Source organism: Pristiophorus japonicus, chromosome 19 (assembly GCF_044704955.1).
Source record: "Pristiophorus japonicus isolate sPriJap1 chromosome 19, sPriJap1.hap1, whole genome shotgun sequence".
NCBI classification, from domain to species: domain Eukaryota; kingdom Metazoa; phylum Chordata; class Chondrichthyes; family Pristiophoridae; genus Pristiophorus; species Pristiophorus japonicus.
The window spans coordinates 98741637-98764927 of NC_091995.1; the positions used below are offsets into that span (position 1 = coordinate 98741637).

The following is a 23291-nucleotide window of genomic DNA, read 5'->3' on the forward strand; positions in this document are numbered from 1 at the left end:
GCCCACACTGTGCGATATGTGGGCGCACTAGGTCCGTGCAGCAGAGCTGGTCTCCAGTCGTCCTGGTCAACCCTTGCCCCTGGACCAAGACCTCGCTCTGTCAAGCCCCGTGTGGTGGCTGGTGTGCAACGGTCACCCCACGTTAAAAAAATCCACCCACAGGCATCTTCCACCCTTCAGGATGTAGCTCGGGATCCGGAATATTAGGCCCTTCATTGAAACACCTGGGAACTCAGCCCTTTTTTGGAGTGGAAGCAAGTCATCCTCGCGTCGAGGGACTGCCTGTGAGGATGATATGATGTGCCTTGCGCACGCCAATATTCCTTCCCCCTCCCCCCGCCCTGGGGGGGGGCCAAGACACAATGACCAGCAACCCCAAGGATTCGACCTTTGACCTTATGGGCCTGTGAGCCTCAGGACCCAGGTGGGAGTTGCGTTTTGCCACTGAGCCGACGGGGGGGGGGGGGGAAGAGGGGGGGTAGCTAGCGGGCATTCGGTTTTCCGGTGCAAGCTGACAGACTCCTGCCCATTTACCAGGCTGACAAACCCCCCACTCCCCCCCCACCTCACCGTCAGGACGACGAACTTTACCTGCAGTAGAAATCGCTTGGGTTTCGGGCCCCGTTTCCTGTATCCAAGCGCTCGGTCCTTCTGCTCCCTGCCGGGGGGGGGATAAGCCAGGCGTTAAACGTGGTTCAAATTTAACAGAGGGAACGAGAGAGAAGAGGTAACCATAGTAACGGGCCTACTGGCTCTCGGGGAATCTGGGGCCTGTTGCTTTAGTGTGACTCCCCTGTAACTGATGTAAATAGTCCAGCGGTTAATTCCTGAGCCCAGTACAATGGCTTCTAAGTTTCAGCATCCCATTTCTTTATAAAAAAATCAATTCTCGGGGGATGTGGTTATGCCAGGCAAAGCCAGCGTTTATTGGCTGTCCCCAGTTACCCCGAGAAGCTGGAACCTTCTTCTTGAACCGATGCAGTCCATGTGGTGACAGTCCCGGTAGAGGATTGATACAAGCGAGTGTCTTACTGGACCACTTCAGAGAGAGTCATTACTGCACACAAGGAGGCCATTCGGCCCATCGAGTCCATGCCGGCTCTGTAGAGCTAGTCAGTCCCATTCCCCCGCTCTATCCCCGTAGCCGTGCAGGTTTATTTCCCTCACGTGACTGTCCAATTTCCTCTTAAAATCATCGATCGTCTCCGTTTCTACTGCTCCTGGCAGCGAGTTCCAGGTCATTACCACTCGCTGCGTAAAATAATTCTTCCTCACATCCTCCTGTATCTCTTGCCCAAAACCTTAAATCTGATTCCCCTAATCCTTGTACCATCAGCTAATGGAAACAGCCTTTCTCTGTCTACTTTATCCAACCCCGTCATTACCTTGTACATCTCTATCAAATCTCCCCTCGACCACCCCTGCTTCAAGAACAGCCCCAGCTTCTTCAACCTAACCTCGTAGCTAAAATCCCTCATCCCAGGACCCCTTCTGGTAAATCCCCTCTGCACCTTAGCAAGGACCTTCACATCCTTTCTACAAGTGTGGGGACCATTTAGTGTGGGGTTTGGAGTCGCCTATAGGCCCAGACCGGGTAAGGAGGGCAGGTTTCCTGCCCCGAAGGACCTCTCGTGAACCCGGAGGGGCCAGCATCGCGAAAGGAGCGGCGCGGGACTACACAGGGGGGCAGCAGCGAGTCGGACCGCTTCTGGGGGAGGTGGGACCAGTACAAACCGGACGGTCTGTGCCTGCGAAGGACCTGAACCAATGTCCTAGGGGGGAGTGTTTAAACTAATATGGCGGGGGGATGGGAATTTATGCAGGGAGTCAGATGGAAGTAAAATTGGGGCAGAAGCAAAAGGTAGAAAGGAGATAAGGAAAAGTGGAGGGCAGAGAAATCAAAGGCAAAAATCAAAAAGGGCCGCAGTACAACATAATTCTAAAAGGGCAAAGTGTGTTTAAAAAAAACAAGCCTGAAGGCTCTGTGTCTCAATGCGAGGAACATTCGTAATAAGGTGAATGAATTAACTGCTCAGATAGCTGTTAACGGATATGATGTAATTGGGATTACGGAGACATGGCTCCAGGATGATCAGGGCTGGGAACTCAACATCCAGGGGTATTCAACATTCAGGAAGGATAGACAGAAAGGAAAAGGAGGTGGGGTAGCATTGCTGGTTAAAGAGGAGATTAATGCAATAGTAAGGAAGGACATTAGCTTGGATGATGTGGAATCTGTATGGGTAGAGCTGTGGAACACCAAAGGGCAGAAAACGCTAGTGGGAGTTGTGTACAGATCACCAAACAGTAGTAGTGAGGTTGAGGATGGCATCAAACAGGAAATTAGGGATGCATGCAATAAAAGGTACAGCAGTTATCATGGGTGACTTTAATCTACATATAGATTGGGCTAACCTAACTGGTAGCAATACGGTGGAGGAGGATTTCCTGGAGTGTATATGGGTAGGTTTTCTAGACCAATATGTCGAGGAACCAACTAGAGAGCAGGCCATCCTAGACTGGATGTTGTGTAATGAGAGAGGATTAATTAGCAATCTGGTCGTGCGGTGCCCCTTGGGGAAGAGTGACCATAATATGGGAGAATTCTTTATTAAGATGGAGAGTGACACAGTTAATTCAGAGACTAGGGTCCTGAACTTAAAGAAAGTTAACTTCAATGGTATGAGACGTGAATTGGCTAGGATAGACTGGTGAATGATACTTAAAGGGTTGACGGTGGATAGGCAATGGCAAACATTCAAAGATCACATGGATGAACTTCAACAATTGTACATCCCTGTCTGGGAAGGTGGCTCAACCGTGGCTAACAAGGGAAATTAGGGATAGTGTTAAATCCAAGGAAGAGGCATATAAATTGGCCAGAAAAAGCAGCAAACCTGAGGACTGGGAGAAATTTAGAATTCAACAGAGGAGGACAAAGGTGGAGGAAAATAGAGTATGAGAGGAGCTTGTAGGGACCATAAAAACTGACTGCAAAACCTTCTATAGGTATGTGAAGAGAAAACGATTAGTGAAGACCAACGTAGGTCCTTTGCAGTCAGAATCAGGTGAATTTATAATGGGGAACAAATAAATGGCAGACCAATTGAATAAATACTTTGGTTCTGTCTTCACTAAGACACAAATTACCTTCCGGAAATACTAGGGGACCGAGGGTCTAGCGAGAAGGAGGAACTGAAGGAAATCCTTATTAGTCAGGAAATTGTGTTCGGGAAATTGATGGGATTGAAGGCCGATAAATCCCCAGGGCCTGATAGTCTGCATCCCAGAGTACGTAAGGAAGTGGCCCTAGAAATAGTGGATGCATTGGTGGTCATTTTTCAACATTCTATAGACTCTGGATCAGTTCCTATGGATTGAGGGTAGCCAATGTAACACCACTTTTTAAAAGAGGGAGAGCGAAAACAGGGAATTATAGACCAGTTAGCCTGACATCGGTATTGGGGAAAATGTTGGAATCAATTATTAAAGATGTAATAGCAACGCATTTGGAAAGCAGCGACAGGATCGATCCAAGTCAGCATGGATTTATGAAAGGGAAATCATGCTTGACAAATCTTCTAGAATTTTTTGAGGATGTAACTAGTAAGTGGACAGGGGAGAACCAGTGGATGTGGTGTATTTGGACTTTCAAAAGGCTTTTGACAAGGTCTCACACAAGAGATTAATGTGCAAAATTACACATGGTACTGGGGGTAACATATTGACGTGGATAGAGAACTGGTTGGCAGACAAAAAGCAAAGAGTAGGAATAAACGGGTCCTTTTCAGAATGGCAGGCAGTGACTAGTGGGGTGCCGTAGGGCTCAGTGCTGGGACCCCAGCTATTTACAATATACATTAATGATTTAGATGAAGGAATTGAGAGTAATATCTCCAAGTTTGCAGATGACACTAAGCTGGGTGGCAGTGTGAGCTGTGAGGAGGATGCTAAGAGGCTGGGGTGACTTGGACAGATTAGGTGAGTGGGCAAATGCATGGCAGATGCAGTATAATGTGGATAAATGTGAGGTTATCCACTTTGGTGGCAAAAACAGGAAGGCAGAATATTATCTGAATGGTGACAGATTAGGAAAAGGGGAGGTGCAACGAGACCTGGGTGTCATGGTACATCAGTCATTGAAAGTTGGTATGCAGGTACAGCAGGCGGTGAAGGAGGCAAATGGTATGTTGGCCTTCATAGCTAGGGGATTTGAGTATAGGAGCAGGGAGGTCTTACTGCAGTTGTACAGGGCCTTGGTGAGGCCTCACCTGGAATATTGTGTTCAGTTTTGGTCTCCTAATCTGAGGAAGGACATTCTTGCTATTGAGGGAGTGCAGCGAAGGTTCACCAGACTAATTCCTGGGATGGCAGGACTGACATTCGAAGAAAGACTGGATCGACTGGTCTTATATTGACTGGAATTTAGAAGAATGAGAGGGGATCTGATAGAAACATATAAAAGTCTGACAGGTTAGATGCGGGAAGAATGTTCCCGATGTTGGGGAAGTCCAGAACCAGGGGACACAGTCTAAGGATAAGGGGTAAGCCATTTAGGACTGAGATGAGGAGAAACTTCTTCACTCAGAGAGTTGTTAACTAGTGGAATTCTCTACCACAGAGAGTTGTTGAGGCCAGTTCGTTAGAAATATTCAAGAGGGAGTTAGATATGGCCCTTACGGCTAAAGGGATCAAGGGGTATGGAGAGAAAGCAGGAAAGTGGTACTGAGGGAATGATCAGCCATGATCCTATTGAATGGTGGTGCAGGCTCGAAGGGCAGAATGGTCTGTTCCTGCACCTATTTTCTATGTTTCTATGTCCGACATTCCGGCAGGTTCCTGGTCACTTTTCCTGATCCAAGCTTTTTATTTCTAGATTTTTAAAACTGAATTTAAATTCTCCAACTGCCTGACGGTAGGATTCGAACTTGCTTCCTCTGGATTATTGGTACAGTAATGTCGGCACCAGGCTGCTGTTCCCGTTATTGTTGGCCATCCCTAGTTACCCCGAGCCCATTACACGGTGCGGGGCAGGAGTCCCGTGTAGATCCAAGTTGGATGTTTACGTCACTTCAGCAGCTTTTCTTGGTGATTTTGTCTGATGTCAGTCACAAACAAACGGCTTTTTAAAATCTAATTTCACAATTTGACATGGTGGGTTTAGAACTGAAGGTAACGAGTCCGACACGATCAAACTCAAATCTCAATACCCTGGCATCCCATCGGTAAAACAGCGTGAGGGATATACGCTCGATGCCCTCTCACACTCTCTCCCTAAAACACGCGCGCGCACACACACACTCGCGCGCACGCACACACTCTCTCGCGCACGCACACGCACACACTCTCTCGCACGCGCGCACACTCTCTCGCACGCGCGCACACTCTCTCGCACGCGCGCACACTCTCTCGCACGCGCGCACACTCTCTCGCACGCGCGCGCGCACACTCTCTCGCACGCGCGCGCGCACACTCTCTCGCACGCGCACACTCTCTCGCACGCGCACACTCTCTCGCGCGCGCGCACATGCACACACTCTCTTGCGCACGCACACACTTTCTCGCACGCACACTCTCGCGCGCGCACGCACACACTCTCGCACACGCACACTCTCGCGCGCAGGCACACTCTCGCACACGCACGCACACTCTCGCACACGCGCACACACTCTCGCGCACACGCACACACTCTCGCGCGCACGCACACACTCTCGCGCGCACGCACACACTCTCGCGCGCACGCACACACTCTCACGCGCGCACGCACACACTCACGCGCGCACGCACACACTCTCGCACACGCACACACTCTCGCACACGCACACACTCTCGCACACGCACACACTCTCGCACACGCACACACTCTCGCACACGCACACACTCTCGCACACGCACACACTCTCGCACACGCACACACTCTCGCACACGCACACACTCTCGCACACGCACACACTCTCGCACACACAGTCAGTGGGTTAATCAACAAAGACAATCTGTAGAAAAATCTCGGCTTACTTTTCCTCATAAGCCATGACGAGGCGTGGGTCCAGAATGTGATCCTCGGGCTCCCACGTGCTGTACCTGCAACAGAAACAAAGGCAGTGTTTGTGCCGCAGATCCATCACTGGGACCGTCACTGGGACCACCTGGTGTGTGTGGTGTTGGTTGCGGGATGACGTTAGACAGACGCGCATTTCTACAGCGCCTTGCAACACCTCGGAACGTTACAAAGCGCTTTACAACAAATTAAATCATTTTGGAGTGTAGTCACTGTTGTAATGTGGGAAACGCGGCAGCCAATTTGCGCACAGCAAGCTCCCACACACAGCAATGTGATAATGACCAGATAATCTGTTTTTAGTGATGTTGGTTGAGGGATAAATATTGGCCAAGCCACTGAAATTCCCCTGCTCTTCTTCGAATAGTGGCCATGGGATCTTTTACGTCCACCTCAGAAGGCAGATGGGGCCTCTATTTAACATCTCATCTGAAAGTCGGGCCTTCCGACAGTGCGGCGCTCCCTCAGTACTGCCCCTCCGACAGTGCGGCGCTCCCTCAGTACTGCCCCTCCGACAGTGCGACTCTCCCTCAGTACTGCCCCTCCGACAGTGCGACTCTCCCTCAGTACTGCCCCTCCGACAGTGCGGCGCTCCCTCAGTACTGCCCCTCCGACAGTGCGGCGCTCCCTCAGTACTGCCCCTCCGACAGTGCGGCGCTCCCTCAGTACTGCCCCTCCGACAGTGCGGCACTCCCTCAGTACTGCCCCTCCAACAGTGCGGCACTCCCTCAGTACTGCCCCTCCGACAGTGCGGCGCTCCCTCAGTACTGCCCCTCCGACACTCCCTCAGTACTGCCCCTCTGACAGTGCGGCACTCCCTCAGTACTGCCCCTCTGACAGTGCGGCACTCCCTCAGTACTGCACGGGGAGTGTCGGCCTGGAGTAGGCAGAGTGGGACTTGAATCCACAACCGTCCGGTTTTGTTGTACCAGTGCAAAGAACACAGAACCAAGAGGGAGAGGTCTTCAGGCTCACACCAATAATCTGATCAATGGGTCATGACTGACTCAGAACCTGAAATATTATTTGTGAATGTTTCATTGTTTTCTAAGGGTCATGGTTCTGGACGTGACGTCCCAATGATGGAGAGTGAAATGGGGTCAGCCCCTGATTCAGGGGAGCATTGAACACATGTAACAGACACAGGTCCTCCATGTGTTAATGGAGTCAGCAGGCTGTCTCGTGGATTGTCACTCACTCACTCACTCACATGCACTCGCTCGCACACGCTCACTGACACAGCCCACCCCCTCCCCTCCCCCGCTGTACTGCAGGAATACTGCACAGCGCCATAAATCTCAAGAGGAATAACATCACGTGATTAATTCCAGCATCAGGGCAAGCAGCTCCTTCACACGCACAGACACAGAGAGACCCAGACACACACACACAGAGAGACCCAGACACACAGACACAGAGACAGACACACAGAGACAGACACACACACAGACAGAGACACACACACAGAGACACACACACACACACAGACAGACACACAGAGACACACACACAGACACAGAGACACACACACACACACAGAGAGAGACACACACACAGAGAGAGACACACACACAGAGAGAGACAGAGACAGACACACACACACAGACAGACACAGAGACAGACACAGAGAGACACACACAGACACAGAGAGACACACACACAGACACATACACAGACACACACACACAGACAGCGAGACATACACACAGACAGACATACACAGAGACAGACACATAGAGGGACACATACAGAAACAGAGACTGAGAGACAGACATGGGGACACAGACACACACTAATCATACATACAGACACAGAATCTTTGGATCTTGCTGTGTTCAAATTGGCTACCGCATTTCCTACATTAAAAAAAATGTATTCAGTCATGCGATCTGGGCATCGTGGGCAAGGCCGGCATTTATTGCCCATCCCTAATTGCCCCTTGAGAAGGTGGTGGTGAGCCGCCTTCTTGAACCGCTGCAGTCCCGTGTGGTGAAGGTGCTCCCACAGTGCTGTTAGGGAGGGAGTTCCAGGATTGTGACCCAGCGACGATGAAGGAACGGCCGATATATTTCCCAGTCGGGATGGTGTGTGACTGGGAGGGGAACGTGGAGGTGGTGGTGTTCCCATGCGCCTGCTGCCCTTGTCCTTCTAGGGGGTAGAGGTCGCAGTGTCGAAGGTTGTTGTAAATCAGTAGCCTTGACGATGACGCTTCAACACACACGCGTGTGCAATACGTGTCACGCAGTGAGAGTTTAAACAGAAACAAGCTTCAGCGATCCGGAAGTTTACTATCGGCTCTCTGAGCGACTGGTCAGTGAGGGGTCATGACCCCTCCCAACCATTTTGAATTCAGCCAACGTGGCTTTGGAGGACCATGTCGCTCGCAGGAACCTCTGTCTTCGGCCTTCAAACCAGGTCAGTCATCGAATCTTACAGCACAGGAGGAGGCCATTGGGCCCATCGAGCCTGTGCCGGCTCTGTGACAGAGCGATCCCATCAGTCCCACTCCCCCCGCTCTTTCCACCACTGTCCGGCACATTTTTCCCCTTCCAGTATTTACCCAATTCCGGTTTGAAAGTTACTATTGAATCTGCTCCCACCGCCCTTTCAGGCAACATCCCGATCACAACAACTCGCTGCGTAAACACATTCTCCTCTTCTCCCCCTCTGGTTCCATCGCCGATTATCATCAATCTGTGTCCCTCTGGTCACCCAGCCTCCTGCCCCTGGGAACAGTCTCTCCCGATCTACTCGATCAAAACCCTTGTATAGCAGTCCCCAGCCCCAGCTCCGTCCCCCCAGCCCCGCCCATCCCCAGCCCTGCCCCCCCAGCCCCAACTCCGCCCACCCCCAGCCCCGCCACCAATCACAGCTCCGCCCCCAATCACAGCTCTGCCCCTCCCCATCCCCAGCTCCGTCCCCCCATCCCCAGCCCTGCCCCCAATCACAGCTCTGCCCCTCCCCATTCCCAGCTCCACCCACCCCAGCCCCGCCCCCAATCACAGCTCCGCCCCTCCCCATCCGCAGCTCCGCCCCCCCAGCCCCGGCTCTGCCCCCAATCACAGCTCTGCCCCTCCCCATTCCCAGCTCCACCCACCCCAGCCACAGCTCCGCCCCTCCCCAATCCCAGCTCCGCCCCTCCCCAATCCCAGCTCCGCCCCTCCCCCCTGCCCTCCCATTGCTCAGCATCGCCCCTGAACTACACGAGCAATGTTTGGTTTCGATAATCCTGGCAAACTGAGCAGAAATTTTGCAATTGGATCTTCACCATCCGTCGGAAGCTTCCGGAAACTTCCAGAACTGGCTCAACAGTCTCACCGGCATAGGAGGGTGCCCACTCGGATTGGCCGAATTCCTGGAGGTTCCATCACATGATCACAGCCCCGCCCACACACACCCGCCATTGGTCAATCACCGGGCGCAGTACCTCCCCGCAGCCAAGTGGAAAAGAGAACAGGGCTCTCTGTCAGCCAATTGGATTCATCTTGAATGTCCATGAAACAACCCATCGCCAATATTCTTATAATGAATAAACAGAAGGGTTCCAAAGACAATGAAGAATACCGACTTTGCTCCCCGGGGTCAGTGTTCCTGGAGAGGAATCTCCAATTCCTGGAGATCCCGAAGTTGGCAACCCCTCCCAGGGCCCTTCCCCCCACCAAGGGCCCCTCCCCCCCCAGGGCCCCTTCCCCCCCCAGGGCCCCTTCTCCCCCACCAAGGGCCCCTCCTCCCCCCAGGGCCCCTACCCCCCCCAGGGCCCCTTCCCCCCACCAAGGGCCCCTCCCCCACCAAGGGCCCCTTCCCCCCCCCCCAGGGCCCCTTCCCCCCCCAGGGCCCCTTCCCCCCCCCAGGGCCCCTTCTCCCCCCCAGGGCCCCTTCCCCCCCACCAAGGGCCCCTCCTCCCCCAGGGCCCCTAACCCCCACCAAGGGCCCCTTCCCCCCCCAGGGCCCCTTCCCCCCCCAGGGCCCCTTCCCCCCCAGGGCCCCTCCCCCCCAGGGCCCCTCCCCCACTGCAGCAATGGAAAATCAAGACTTGCAAACGACAGGGAAACCCGGCCATTGGGAGCGAGGTCATGGGTCAGCGGAGGATGGGGAGGGGAGGGGAGGAGGCGACTATGGACGGGATTGAGGGATTGGTCACTTACTTTGGGGGCCATCCTTTCCACTTCACCAGGTATTCCACTCGGCCCTTTAAACAAACACAGAGCACAGTGTGGTCAGTCAAGGTGACGCAGCACAGATTATCAGCTCACGCGCTGACCGGGGCCGCTGGGGGGGTGGGGGGGCGGCTTCGAGCGCGGTGCGAGCACGCGGTACGACATCACACACCGCCTGAAGCGGTCTCCGGCGGGCCGAGCCGAGGTTTCCGTGGCCGCGAGCGGATCGCAGCACCCACCCTCGTCAGACAGCGAGACCTTGTGTGGCGTGTGCGTCAGCCCAGTCACCTGGTGAGCGCCGTGCCGAGGGAGCAGTGACCAGTACACACCCACCCGTCGCTCACGCACCCCTCCCTCTCCCCCTTCGCGATACCGCACGGGTATCCCAGGCACCTGTGCGTCGTAGAGCTGTTGAGTGGTTTAGCCAGTCACGTGATGTTCACAAGACTCAATAAAACCCCAGCCAGTTGGGTTCGGGGGATCCACGATGGGGCAGGTGGTTGTGAGACCCGGTGGATGAACCGGTAATGTGTAGTGTGATTGTTAAACCTTTGCTAATAAACCAACTCGTTCTTAATAGCAATGTGTTGCTATGGATTCTTCAGCAAAGAACCCATGGAGCAAATACATTACAGCAGGAATACTGCACAGCGCGCAAACCACGCTCAAATTTCCTGGCCTGAATGTTTGGAAACTGCTGCCTCCTTGTCAATTTCAAAATTCTCCATCCTTATTTACAAATCCCTCCATGGCCCTCGCCCCTCACTATCTCAGTAATCTCCTCCAGCCCCACAACCCCCCGAGATGTCTGCGCTCCTCTAATTCTGCCCTCCTGACCATCCCTGATTATAATCGCTCCACCATCGGTGGCCGTGCCTTCTGTTGCCTGGGCCCCAAGCTCTGGAACTCCCTCCCTAAACCTCTCCGCTTCTCTACCTCTCTCTCCTCCTTCAAGATACTCCTTAAAACCCACCTCTTTGACCAAGCTTTTGGTCACCTGCCCTAATTTCAATCTTATGTGGCTCGATGTCAAATTTTTTTTTATCTCATCACACTCCTGTGAAGCACCTTGGGACGTTTCACTACGTTAAAGGCGCTATATAAATACAAGTTGTTGTTGTTGTTGCTTCCTGCTCATTGGATTATCCCTAAATCAGGACACCCAGATCAGCAGCACAAGAACCTCAGCTATTAAAGGGATATGCACCCACTGCTTAGTAGCAGAATAATACATTGTGTCGCTGTCGTTATACGATAGGCCATTCTCGGAACTAAAGCACCGTGGGAATCCGCTCGTTTACAAAGGTGTCACACCTTGACCAAACCCGCCTCGCATTCAAGCTGGCGCAATTACCTGGGTTCCCACAGGTGTGGTCTTAAAGGGCCAGGCCACATTTAAGGCTAAACCTTGCTGTGGATGCGAGTACTTGTGAGCAATGATTAAAAAGGCACTGCTGTATTGTAGAGAGAAACGCAGCAGTCAATTTACGCACAGCAAGCTCCCACAAACAGCAATGTGACAATGACCAGATAATCAGTTTTAGTGATGTTGATTGAGGGATAAATATTGGCCCCAGGACACCGGGGAGAACTCCCCTGCTCTTCTTCGAAATAGTGCCATGGGATCTTTTACATCCACCTGAGAGAGCAGACGGACCTCGGTTTAACGTCTCATCAGAAAAACGGCACCTCCGACAGTGCGGGGCTCCCTCAGCACTGCACCGGGAGTGGCGGCCTAGATTTAGTGCTCAAGTCTCTGGAACCCACAGCCTTCTGGCTCTGAGGTTAGAGAGAGTGCTGCCCACTGAGCCACAGCTGACACCTCGAGGTTGTAGACAGTATTGGAGACAGCTGCGGCCTCCACAGTCGAATAGCTCGCCCGCACTAACCGTCTAGACTGGCAACGTGAAGAACAACCAAGTAGCCGGGCAGTACCCAGGGAACCGCCCGCACGGTCATGAGTATCTCATGAACAACAACAACTTGTATTTATATAGCGCCTTTAACGTAGTGAAACGTCCCAAGGCGCTTCACAGGAGGGGCGAGAGATAAAGATTTGACACCAAGTCGCACAAGGAGAAATTAGCGCACGTGACCGAAAGCTTGGACAAAGAGGTCGGTTTTAAGGAGCGTCTTGAAGGAGGATAGAGAGGTAGAGAGACGGAGAGGTTCAGGGAGGGAGTTCCAGAGCTTGGGGCTCAGGCAACAGAAGGCACGGCCACCGATGGTGGAGCGATTATAATCAGGGATGGTCAGGAGGGCAGAATTAGAGGAGCGCAGACATCTCGGGGGGTTGTGGGGCTGGAGGGGATTACAGAGATAGGGAGGGGCGAGGCCATGGAGGGATTTGTAAACAAGGATGAGAATTTTGAAATCGAGACATTGCTTAACCGGGAGCCAGTGGAGGTCAGCGAGCACAGGGGGTGATGGGTGAGTGGGACTCGGTTCGAGTTAGGACACGGGGCAGTGAGCACAGGGGGTGATGGATGAGTGGGACTCGGTTCGAGTTAGGACACGGGGCAGTGAGCACAGGGGGTGATGGGTGAGCGGGACTCGGTGCGAGTTAGGACACGGGGCAGTGAGCACAGGGGGTGATGGGTGAGCGGGACTCGGTGTGAGTTAGGACACGGGGCAGTGAGCACAGGGGGTGATGGGTGAGCGGGACTTGGTTCGAGTTAGGACACGGGGCAGTGAGCACAGGGGGTGATGGATGAGTGGGACTCGGTTCGAGTTAGGACACGGGGCAGTGAGCACAGGGGGTGATGGGTGAGCGGGACTCGGTGCGAGTTAGGACACGGGGCAGCGAGCACAGGGGGTGATGGGTGAGCGGGACTCGGTGCGAGTTAGGACACGGGTAGCCGAGTTTTGGATCACCTCTAGTTTATGTAGGATAGAATGTGGGAGGCCGGCCAGGAGTACGTTGGAATAGTCAAGTCTGGAGGTAACAAAGGCATGGATGAGGGCTTCAGCAGCGGATGAGTTGATTAACCCCTCCTGCACTAAGTCAACAGCCGCTGCACTGTTTATCATCTCGCACCCAAGGGAAGAGAGGCAAGGAACTAGAAATTGGATTTATCAGTCAGAACAGCCAGAGGCACAGACACTGTCTACTCCCTGACCGGTGCACACAGTGACCCACACCACACAGTCACTCGCCAGGGACATCCTTTGCTCTGTGACTGTCACCTACAATCTCACACGTCCCCGCCACTACTGCACACGCTGGCCACTGGCTTCAACTCCACTGGTATCAACAGTACATTAGCTTTATTCCCCCATCATTATCGCTTTTCTGCTCCCTCTACACTGTCCCATCAAACACTCCCAGGGCAGGTACAGGGGGTTAGATACAGAGTAAAGCTCCCTCTACACTGTCCCATCAAACACTCCCAGAGCAGGTACAGCACGGGGTTAGATACAGAGTAAAGCTCCCTCTACACTGTCCCATCAAACACTCCCAGGGTAGGTACAGGGGGTTAGATACAGAGTAAAACTCCCTCTACACTGTCCCATCAAACACTCCCAGGGCAGGTACAGGGGGTTAGATACAGAGTAAAGCTCCCTCTACACTGTCCCATCAAACACTCCCAGGGCAGGTACAGGGGGTTAGATACAGAGTAAAGCTCCCTCTACACTGTCCCATCAAACACTCCCAGGGCAGGTACAGGGGGTTAGATACAGAGTGAAGCCCCCTCCGTCACACCTACTCTATATTAGAGGCTGTGTAGATGGGTGTGAAGCTCTCGGCAGGTAAATAACCCGTCAGGTGATGCAGTAAACAGTAGAAGTTGGGAAAACTGAGCAAGTACCCGGGCCGCTGGAGGAGGGAGAGATGGGAGAGTGGGACAGAGTGGGATGGGAGAGATGGGAGAGTGGGACAGAGTGGGATGGGAGAGATGGGAGAGTGGGACAGAGTGGGATGGGAGAGATGGGAGAGTGGGACAGAGTGGGATGGGAGAGATGGGAGAGTGGGACAGAGTGGGATGGGAGAGATGGGAGAGTGGGACAGAGTGGGATGGGAGAGATGGGAGAGTGGGACAGAGTGGGATGGGAGAGATGGGAGAGTGGGACAGAGTGGGATGGGAGAGATGGGAGAGTGGGACAGAGTGGGATGGGAGAGATGGGAGAGTGGGACAGAGTGGGATGGGAGAGATGGGAGAGTGGGACAGAGTGGGATGGGAGAGATGGGAGAGTGGGACAGAGTGGGATGGGATTTCTGACTCTTTCCCCCTCTCGCCACGGGGGCGACCCATCAGAAACCGCTGGAAGCTCTCCCGCCTCCCCGGGAGGATCCGACCCTCCTTACTCACCTGTGGGCCGGGCAGGCTAGTCGACCATGGGGGCCACGCAGGAGCATGGCCGGACGGCCGGGCCACTAACGGAGGAGCTCATATACCGGGCGTCCCTGTGCTCGCTGTCCCCTGCCCTTCAGGCCTCTCTCTCGGGTCTATCCAATGTTGGCAGAGCCCTGCCCCTCTCCGGGGTCCCTGGGGACCCCCTTGGGTTTGACCAATCCACTGATCCGGTTAACAAGCTGAGCAATCCCACCGGCTCTCCTGGTTGAATAGCTGCATTAAACCGTTCTATGTTTCTCAACACAACTGCTTTGTGGAGCGGGGTGGGGAGGTTAATTTAATTAGTTCCCCTCCCTTCCTCTCTAAAGGCAGTCTTTCCAGAGAATTTTAGCCATCAAGAAAGATTGGATAGGCTGGGTTTGTTTTCTTTGGAACAGAAGAGGCTGAGGGGAGACCTTATTGAGGTGTATAAAATGATGAGGGGCGTGGATAGAGTGGATAGGAAGGCCCTGTTTCCCTTTGCAGAGGGGTCAACAACAAGGGGGCATAAGTAATTGGTGGGAGGTTTAGAGAGGATTTGAGGGGCAATGTCTTCACCCAGAGGGTGGTGGTGGTCTGGAACTCACTGCCTGAAAGGGTGGTAGAGGCAGAAACCCTCACCACATTTAAAAAGTACCTGGATGTGCACCTGAAGTGCCGTAACCTACAGGGCTACGGACCGAGAGCTGGAAAGTGGGATTAGGCCAGATAGCTCTTTGTGGGCCGGCGCGGACACGATGGGCCGAATGGCCTCCTCCTGTGCCACCGAGATATTCTACGAGTACAGCCCCAAACCTGCACTGGCTCCCTGCACAAGTCCCCATTCTCTGCACGAGGAACTGGACACGGAGCACCACCATCGGGCCATTCGACCGGGGGGGGCATTATAGCTGCTCCGGGTCCTGCCCTGCCCACGTACCTTCCCAGCACCAGTCAGCAGTCTGCAGCAGGAATCACTCCCTCTCCTGACACCCTCGGCCGATCTGAACGGACTCTCTGCCCATCTAACACTGTAAGGGCACGGAAATGGGGTTTGAGGGGCTGGGTGCAGTGAGGTACAATGGGCCGAACAGCCTCCTCCTGTACTGAGGCTGCTGGGATTGTAAATATCATTACTTCTGAGATTCCAGATTGCTGGAACATACAATTCCGTCCAGCACGATAAGATGAGGAGCAGTCATCTCACCCTGTCCCAGATTTTGCATTTGGTTTCCTTGCCCCCCTGTACTCCAACCAACCCAAGTGGTGCACTTATTATGATATTAATTGTTCAATCATTTATCTTTTGCTGGGGCTTTCCAAAATTAGTTTTGTTGCTGACTGTTGCTTGCATAATAATTACCACTGGTGCCTCCCTGCGTGAAACAATTCATTGATGAATTAATCTTGTTAATAACTGACTGTACAATCAACCCCCAGCAAGAACTGGACCCCGCACCCCCCAATAGTAAACAAGTTGCAGACCCCTTCACTCACTGAGCATGCCTCAACTCTCAGCACTTTACTTGCCTCCCCTTGCAACATTTGCACCCTCATCCCTGAAAAATTATCAAATATTCTTGACACTTTGCACCGTTGCATTTTTTGTAAAAATTGCAAAAAATATATAAAACCCTCCTCTTTTGCAGCCGGCCCCTGAGCAACACCTAGATTTTTTTTTGCATTATTGATTTCCCTTTGCATTAATTGTTATTTAATTATTAAAAATGTTAATGCAAACATTCCCCCCCCCTTTTCCTCCCTCATCTCTTCCGGAGGTGAATCTAACAGCTGCTGGTTAGGTATTCTTGTTATTATATAAAATGCAATGTTTGTTGATTATTATAATTTTTTTTAATTGCCTGCGGTGCATTAAAGTTCTTGCACCCACGTGCCATTTGCATTTGCTGACGGATTACCTTCCTGATGCGCTTCTTTCTGATATTCTCCACCGCGAACACTTGCTCCCCGATTGCTGACAGCTCCATACAGCCGGGCTAACCAGCAGCTTTCTTCCTGCGCAACATTTTCACCCGCGCGTGCACGCGCATCCCCGGGCCCTTGTGCACGCGCATACCAATGCGCGCACCCCCCGCCCCGACCGACGTCTGCACGCAACTTGCAAAGTGACCGTGCACACACACACACACAAAGTTAAAGTGACAGGTCACTGCAACCCCAACTTGCATTCAAACACAGAGGAATGCACAATATTGCACAAATACCATGCACAATATTACACATGCACAATTCACAATATTACACATGCACAATGCACAATTTTGCACAAATACCATGCATAATATTGCACATGCACCATGCACAATATTGCACAAATAACATGCACAAGCAATCAAAAAAATACTGCACGAATTAAAACAGTACTTTGGCCACAGCAAGACCACTACTTGCAGTTCTGGTCACCACATTAAAGGAACGATGTGATTGAACTAGAGAAAGAAAAAAGAAAGATTTACATTTATATAGCGCCTTTCACGACCACCGGACGTCTAAAAGTGCTTTACAGCCAATGAAGAACTTTGGGAGTGTTATCATCATCATAGGCAGTCCCTCGGAATCGAGGAAGACTTGCTTCCACTCTAAACATGAGTTCTCAGGTGATTGAACAGTCCAATACGAGAGCCTGTCACAGGTGGGACAGACAGTGGTTGAGGGAAGGGGAGGGTGGGACTGGTTTGCCGCACGCTCCTTCCGCTGCCTGCGCTCGGTTTCTGCATGCTCTCGGCGACGAGACTCGAGGTGCTCAGCGCCCTCCCGGAAAGACTTTCTCCACTTAGGGCGGTCTTTGGCCGGGGACTCCCAGGTGTCAGTGGGGATGCTGCACTTTATCAGGGAGGCTTTGAGGGTGCCCTTGTTACGTTTCCTCTGCCCACCTTTGGCTCATTTGCCATGAAGGAGTTCCGAGTAAAGCGCTTGCTTTGGGAGTCTCGTGTCTGGCATGTGGACAATGTGGCCCGCCCAGCGGAGCTGATCAAGTGTGGTCAGTGCTTCGATGCTGGGGATGTTGGCCTGGTCGAGGACGCTGATGTTGGTGCGTCTGTCCTCCCGGGGGATTTGTAGGATCTTGCGGAGACATCGTTGGTGGTATTTCTCCAGCGACTTGAGGTGTCTACTGTACATGGTCCATGTCTCTGAGCCATACAGGAGGGCGGGGATTACTACAGCCCAGTAGACCATGAGCTTGGTGGCAGATTTGAGGGCCTGGTCTTCAAACACTCTATTTCTCAGGCGGCCGAAGGCACTGGAGACTTGGATCTTGTCGTCAATGTCTGCCTTTGTTGATAAGCGGCTCCCGAGGTATGGGAAATGGTCCACGGTGTCCAGGGCCACGCCGTGGATCTTGATGACTGGGGGGGCAGTGCTGTGTGGCGAGGACAGGCTGGTGGGGGACCTTTGGCTTACGGATGTTTAGCGGAAGGCCTATGCTTTCGTACGCCTCAGTGAATACGTCGACTAGGTCCTGGAGTTCAGCCTCTGTATGTGCACAGACGCAGGCGTCGTCCGCGTACTGTAGTTCGATGACAGAGGTTGGGGTGATCTTGGACCTGGTCTGGAGTTGATGAAGGTTGAACAGGTTCCCACTGGTTCTGTAGTTTAGTTCCACTCCAGCGGGGAGCTTGTTGATTGTGAGTGGAGCATGGCGGTGAGGAAGATTGAGAAGAGGGTTGGAGCGATAACGCAGCCCTGTTTGACCCCGGTCCGGACATGGATTGGGTCTGTAATGGATCCATTGGTAAGGATCACGGCCTGCATGTCATCATGAAGCAGGTGAAGGATGTTGACGAACTTTTGGGGGCATCCGAAACGGAGGAGGACGCTCCATAGACCCTCACGGTTGACGGTGTCAAAGGCCTTTGTAAGATCGAAGAAGGCCGTGTATAAGGGCTGGCGCTGTTCCCTGCATTTTTCCTGCAGCTGTCACGCTGCAAAGATCATGTCTGTTGTGCCCCGTAGGGGACGAAATTCATACTGTGACCCCGGGAGAAGCTCCTCGGCCAGCCACAGGGAGAAGACGATTGAGGAGGACTCTAGCGACAACTTTCCCAGTGGTTGATAGCAGGGAGACTCCTCTGTAGTTGCTGCAGTCGGACTTGTCCCCTTTTTTAAAGATGGTCACAATCACTGCATCTCGGAGATCTCCCGGCATGCTCTCCTCCCTCCAGATGAGAGAGATGCGGTCATGTATCCGTGCCAACAGTGCCTCTCCGCCATATTTTAGCACCTCAGCAGGGATTCCATCCGCTCCCGTGGCCTTGTTGTTCTTCAGCTGTTTTATGGCATTTTCTACCTCGTGCAGGGCTGAGGTTTTACTGAGGTGATGGTGAGAACACTTGAGTCAAAGGCAGAGTCTCGATTGAGGAGATGTTCAAAGTGCTCCTTCCAGCGGGCCCTGACTGCCTTGCTGTCCTTGATGAGTGTTTCCCCATTCTTGGCCAGGAGTAGGGTAGGTCCTTGGGAGTTTGGACCATAGGTCACTGTTGTAATGTAGGAATGAACACCGCGATCAAATTTCCTCTCAACCTTCTCTGCTCCAAGGAGAACAACCCCAGCTTCTCCAGTCTCTCCCCATAACTGAAGTCCCTCATCCCTGGAACCATTCTTAGAAACATAGAAACATAGAAATTAGGTGCAGGAGTAGGTCATTCAGCCCTTCGAGCCTGCACCACCATTCAATAAAATCATGGCTGATCATTCACCTCAGTACCCCATTCCTGCTTTCTCTCCATACCCCTTGATCCCTTTAGCCGTAAGGGCCATATCTAACTCCCTCTTGAATATATCTAACGAACTGACATCAACAACTCTCTGCGGTAGGGAATTCCACAGGTTAACAACTCTCTGAGTGAAGAAGTTTCTCCTCATCTCGGTCCTAAATGGCCTTATCCTTATCCTTAGACTGTGACTCCAGGTTCTGGACTTCCCCAACATCGGGAACATTCTTCCTGCATCTAACCTGTCCAGTCCCATCAGAATTTTAAACGTTTCTATGAGATCCCCTCTCATCCTTCTGAACTCCAGTGAATACAGGCCAGTTGATCCAGTCTCTCCTCATATGTCAGTCCTGCCATCCCAGGAATCAGTCTGGTGAACCTTCGCTGCACTCCCTCAATAGCAAGAACGTCCTTCCTCAGATTAGGAGACCAAAACTGAACACAATATTCCAGGTGAGGCCTCACTAAGGCCCTGTACAACTGCAGTGAGACCTCCCTGCTCCTATACTCAAATCCCCTAGCTATGAAGGCTAACATACCATTTGCCTCCTTCACCGCCTGCTGTACCTGCATGCCAACTTTCAATGACTGATGTACCATGACACCCAGGTCGCATTGCACCTCCCCTTTTCCTAATCTGCCGCCATTCAGATAATATTCTGCCTTCATGTTTTTGCCACCAAAGTGGATAACCTCACATTTATCCACATTATACTGCATCTGCCATGCATTTGCCCACTCACCTAACCTGTCCAAGTCACCCTGCAGCCTCTTAGCATCCTCCTCACAGCTCACACTGTCACCCAGCTTAGTGTCATCTGCAAACTTGGAGATATTACTCTCAATTCCTTCATCTAAATCATTGATGTATATTGTAAATAGCTGGGGTCCCAGCACTGAGCCCTGCAGCACCCCACTAGTCACTGCCTGCCATTTTGAAAAGGATCCGTTTATCCCGACTCTCTGCTTCCTGTCTGCCAACCAGTTCTCTATCCACGTCAGTACATTACCCCCAGTACCATGTGCTTTAATTTTACACACCAATCTCTTGTGTGGGACCTTGTCAAAAGCCTTTTCAAAGTCCAAATACACCACATCCACTGGTTCTCCCTTGTCCACTCAATAGTTATATCCTCAAAGAAATTTTGAAGATTTGTCAAGCATGATTTCTCTTTCATAAATCCATGCTGGCCTGGACCAATCCTGTCACTGCTTTCCAAATGTGCTGCTATTTCATCTTTAATAATTGATTCCAACATTTTCCCCACTACTGATGTCAGGCTAACTGGTCTATCATTCCGTTTTCTCTCTCCCTCCTTTTTTAAAAAGTGCTGTTACATTAGCTAACCTCCAGTCCATAGGAACTGACCCAGAGTCGATAGACTGTTGGAAAATGATCACCAATGCATCCACTATTTCTAGGGCCACTTCCTTAAGTACTCTGGGATGCAGACTATCAGGCCCCGGGGATTTATCGGCCTTCAATCTCATCAATTTCCCCAACACAATTTCCTGACTAATAAGGATTTCCTTCAGTTCCTCCTTCTCGCTAGACCCACTGTCCCCTAGTACTTCCGGAAGGTTATTTGTGTCTTCCTTCGTGAAGACAGAACCAAAGTATTTGTTCAATTGGTCTGCCATTTCTTTGCTCCCCATTATAAATTCATCTGATTCTGATTCTTGTAAATCTTTTCTGCTCCCTCTCTAAGGCCTTCAAGTTACAAGATTGCATCAAGTATCATAAAATATATAAACAGGAAACATTGCAAAAATGAACACCGGGCTCTCACAGCGCGCTGACTGGTAGCTGCAATGTCCGAGCTTGCGCCAAGGTATCTTTAACGATGTCTCGGTAGGTGGGTGTCGCATCTTCCTCTTTGCCCTGAGAAGGTGGTGGTAATCCGCTTGGTCCTCGAGCCCGTGTGGTGAAGGTGCTTCCACAGTGTGCTGTTTGGGAGGGAGTTCCAGGGTTTTGACCCAGCGACGGTGAAGGAATGGCCGATATATGTGCAGCTCTGGGTGGTCCGTGAATTGGAGGGGAGCTTGGCGGCAATCGACAAGGTATTGATGCTGTTGTCCTGCTCCGTGGCCGAGGGGGAATTTGGAGGCAATGGTGCTCTCATGACGTGGCTGCAATTTTGAAGGATAAGGGAGTCGAGGGTTATGGGGAGCGGGCAGGGAAGTGGAGTTGAGGCTAAGATCAGATCAGCCATGATCTTATTGAATGGCGGAGCAGGCTGGAGGGGCCAAATGGCCGACTCCTGCTCCTATTTCTTATGTTCCATCAGTCATTGCATGGTCACCATTACCGATACCAGCTTTTTATTCCAGGTGTATTTAATGAACTTATTTAAATTCCCCATGGGTGAGATTTGAATTCGTGCCTCTGGAACACAAGTCCAGAAACATAACCATTATGCATTGCACCCAGTGTGCTTCTACATGTGACGCACAAGAACCAGCCAAGCTCCAACGACCCACACTCATAGAGTGCCTTTAACATTGTGAAACATCCCGAGAGTTTCGCAAAGGGAGACAGACACCTTGGGAGAAGAGTTCAGGCAGACGGCTGAACGAGGACCGAAATGGCCGAAATGGCCTCCTTCTGCGCTGTAAGTTTCTAGGTTTCTATGTAAGTCATGCAGGTAGGTTTGAGGAAGCCCTGGGAGAGGGGTTGGCAGGGCAGCTGGGATTAGGGACTAGCCTACGAGGTGGCTAGATGCTCTGCAACCACTAAGGGGAAGCTGGGGCAGGCACATAGTCAGAGCGGGCCTCAGGGAGTGTGCAGAGAGGCAGCGCGGTGAGGCCTGGGATGAATTTGTAAACCAGGATTGCCCTTCTTAGCAAAGAATGAAGTCTTTTTTCTTTTTAGTATGTTCATTGTGACAGAAAACCAGAATTATTTTTGATCGATGGCCAGTGTGTGTATGAATGATTAATACAAGGTCACGCAGCCCTGTTCTGGAGCCCTTGACCACTGCGAGGATTGGGCCTTTGCCCAGTGCCCTGTATTTGGCGTCGATAGCTTGAATAAATCACGCATTCTGCAGCGGCTGAATCTTAGTCCTCTATAAATACCCCACCAAGGCCAATGCTCCCTGATAATTCCTCCCAGCATTTGCTGGGTGCCTCCCAACCTGAACCTGCCCCTGTGGACCAGGAACTCACTGCCTGCCTGTCGCAACGCTTCACAGGGCTCTGAGACAACAACAACTTGTAATTATATAGTGCCTTTAACGTAGTGAAACATGTCAAGGCGCTAAATTTGACACCGAGCCACATAAGGAGAAATTAGGGCAGGTGACCAAAAGCTTGGTCAAAGAGGTCGGTTTTAAGGAGTGTCTTGAAGGAGGAGAGAGAGGTAGAGAGGCGGAGAGGTTTAGGGAGGGAGTTCCAGAGCTTGGGGGCCCAGGCAACAGAAGGCACGGCCACCGATGGTGGAGCGATTATAATCAGGGATGCTCAGGAGGGCAGAATTAGAGGAGCACAGACATCTCGGGGGGTTGTGGGGCTGGAGGAGATTACAGAGATAGGGAGGGATTTGAAACATGGATAAGAATTTTGAAATCGAGGCGTTGCTTAATAGGGTAACACCGGGATCATTTCTCACAATTAAACTTTCAAAGATTGATGAATGTTTGTGCATCTGAAATGAAAAAGATTCATATTTTCTCTCTGGCAAAAGTGATGGCAGCTACCATAACCGACAGGTTGGAATTCCCTCCCTAACCACTGTGGTGGACCTCCACCAACGGACCGTAAAAAAGTGTTTTTTTTCGTTCCTGGGATGTGGGTGTCGCTGGCCAGGCCGGCATTTATTGCCCATCCCTAATTGCCCCTTGAGAAGGTGGTGGTGAGCCGCCTTCTTGAACCGCTGCAGTCCGTGTGGTGAAGGTGCTCCCACAGTGCTGTTAGGGAGGGAGTTCCAGGATTGTGACCCAGCGACGATGAAGGAACGGCCGATATATTTCCCAGTCAGGATGGTGTGTGACTGGGAGGGGAACGTGGAGGTGGTGGTGTTCCCATGGAC

General features: G+C 52.0%; 1 protein-coding gene across 1 annotated transcript in view; it reads right to left on the reverse strand.

The window, feature by feature from the left end:
* Positions 1–16539, reverse strand: part of LOC139230097 (chromobox protein homolog 7-like) — a 19437-nt gene extending 2898 nt beyond the window's left edge. The window contains exons 1-4 of the mRNA XM_070861912.1: positions 16448–16539; positions 10204–10247; positions 6016–6081; positions 592–658 (exon numbers count right to left, since the gene is read on the reverse strand). Of these exons, the coding sequence (XP_070718013.1) occupies positions 592–658; positions 6016–6081; positions 10204–10247; positions 16448–16516 (246 nt within the window). The 5' untranslated portion in view covers positions 16517–16539. The remainder of the gene's footprint in view (positions 1–591; positions 659–6015; positions 6082–10203; positions 10248–16447) is intronic.
* Between the last annotated feature and the right edge of the window lie 6752 nt (positions 16540–23291).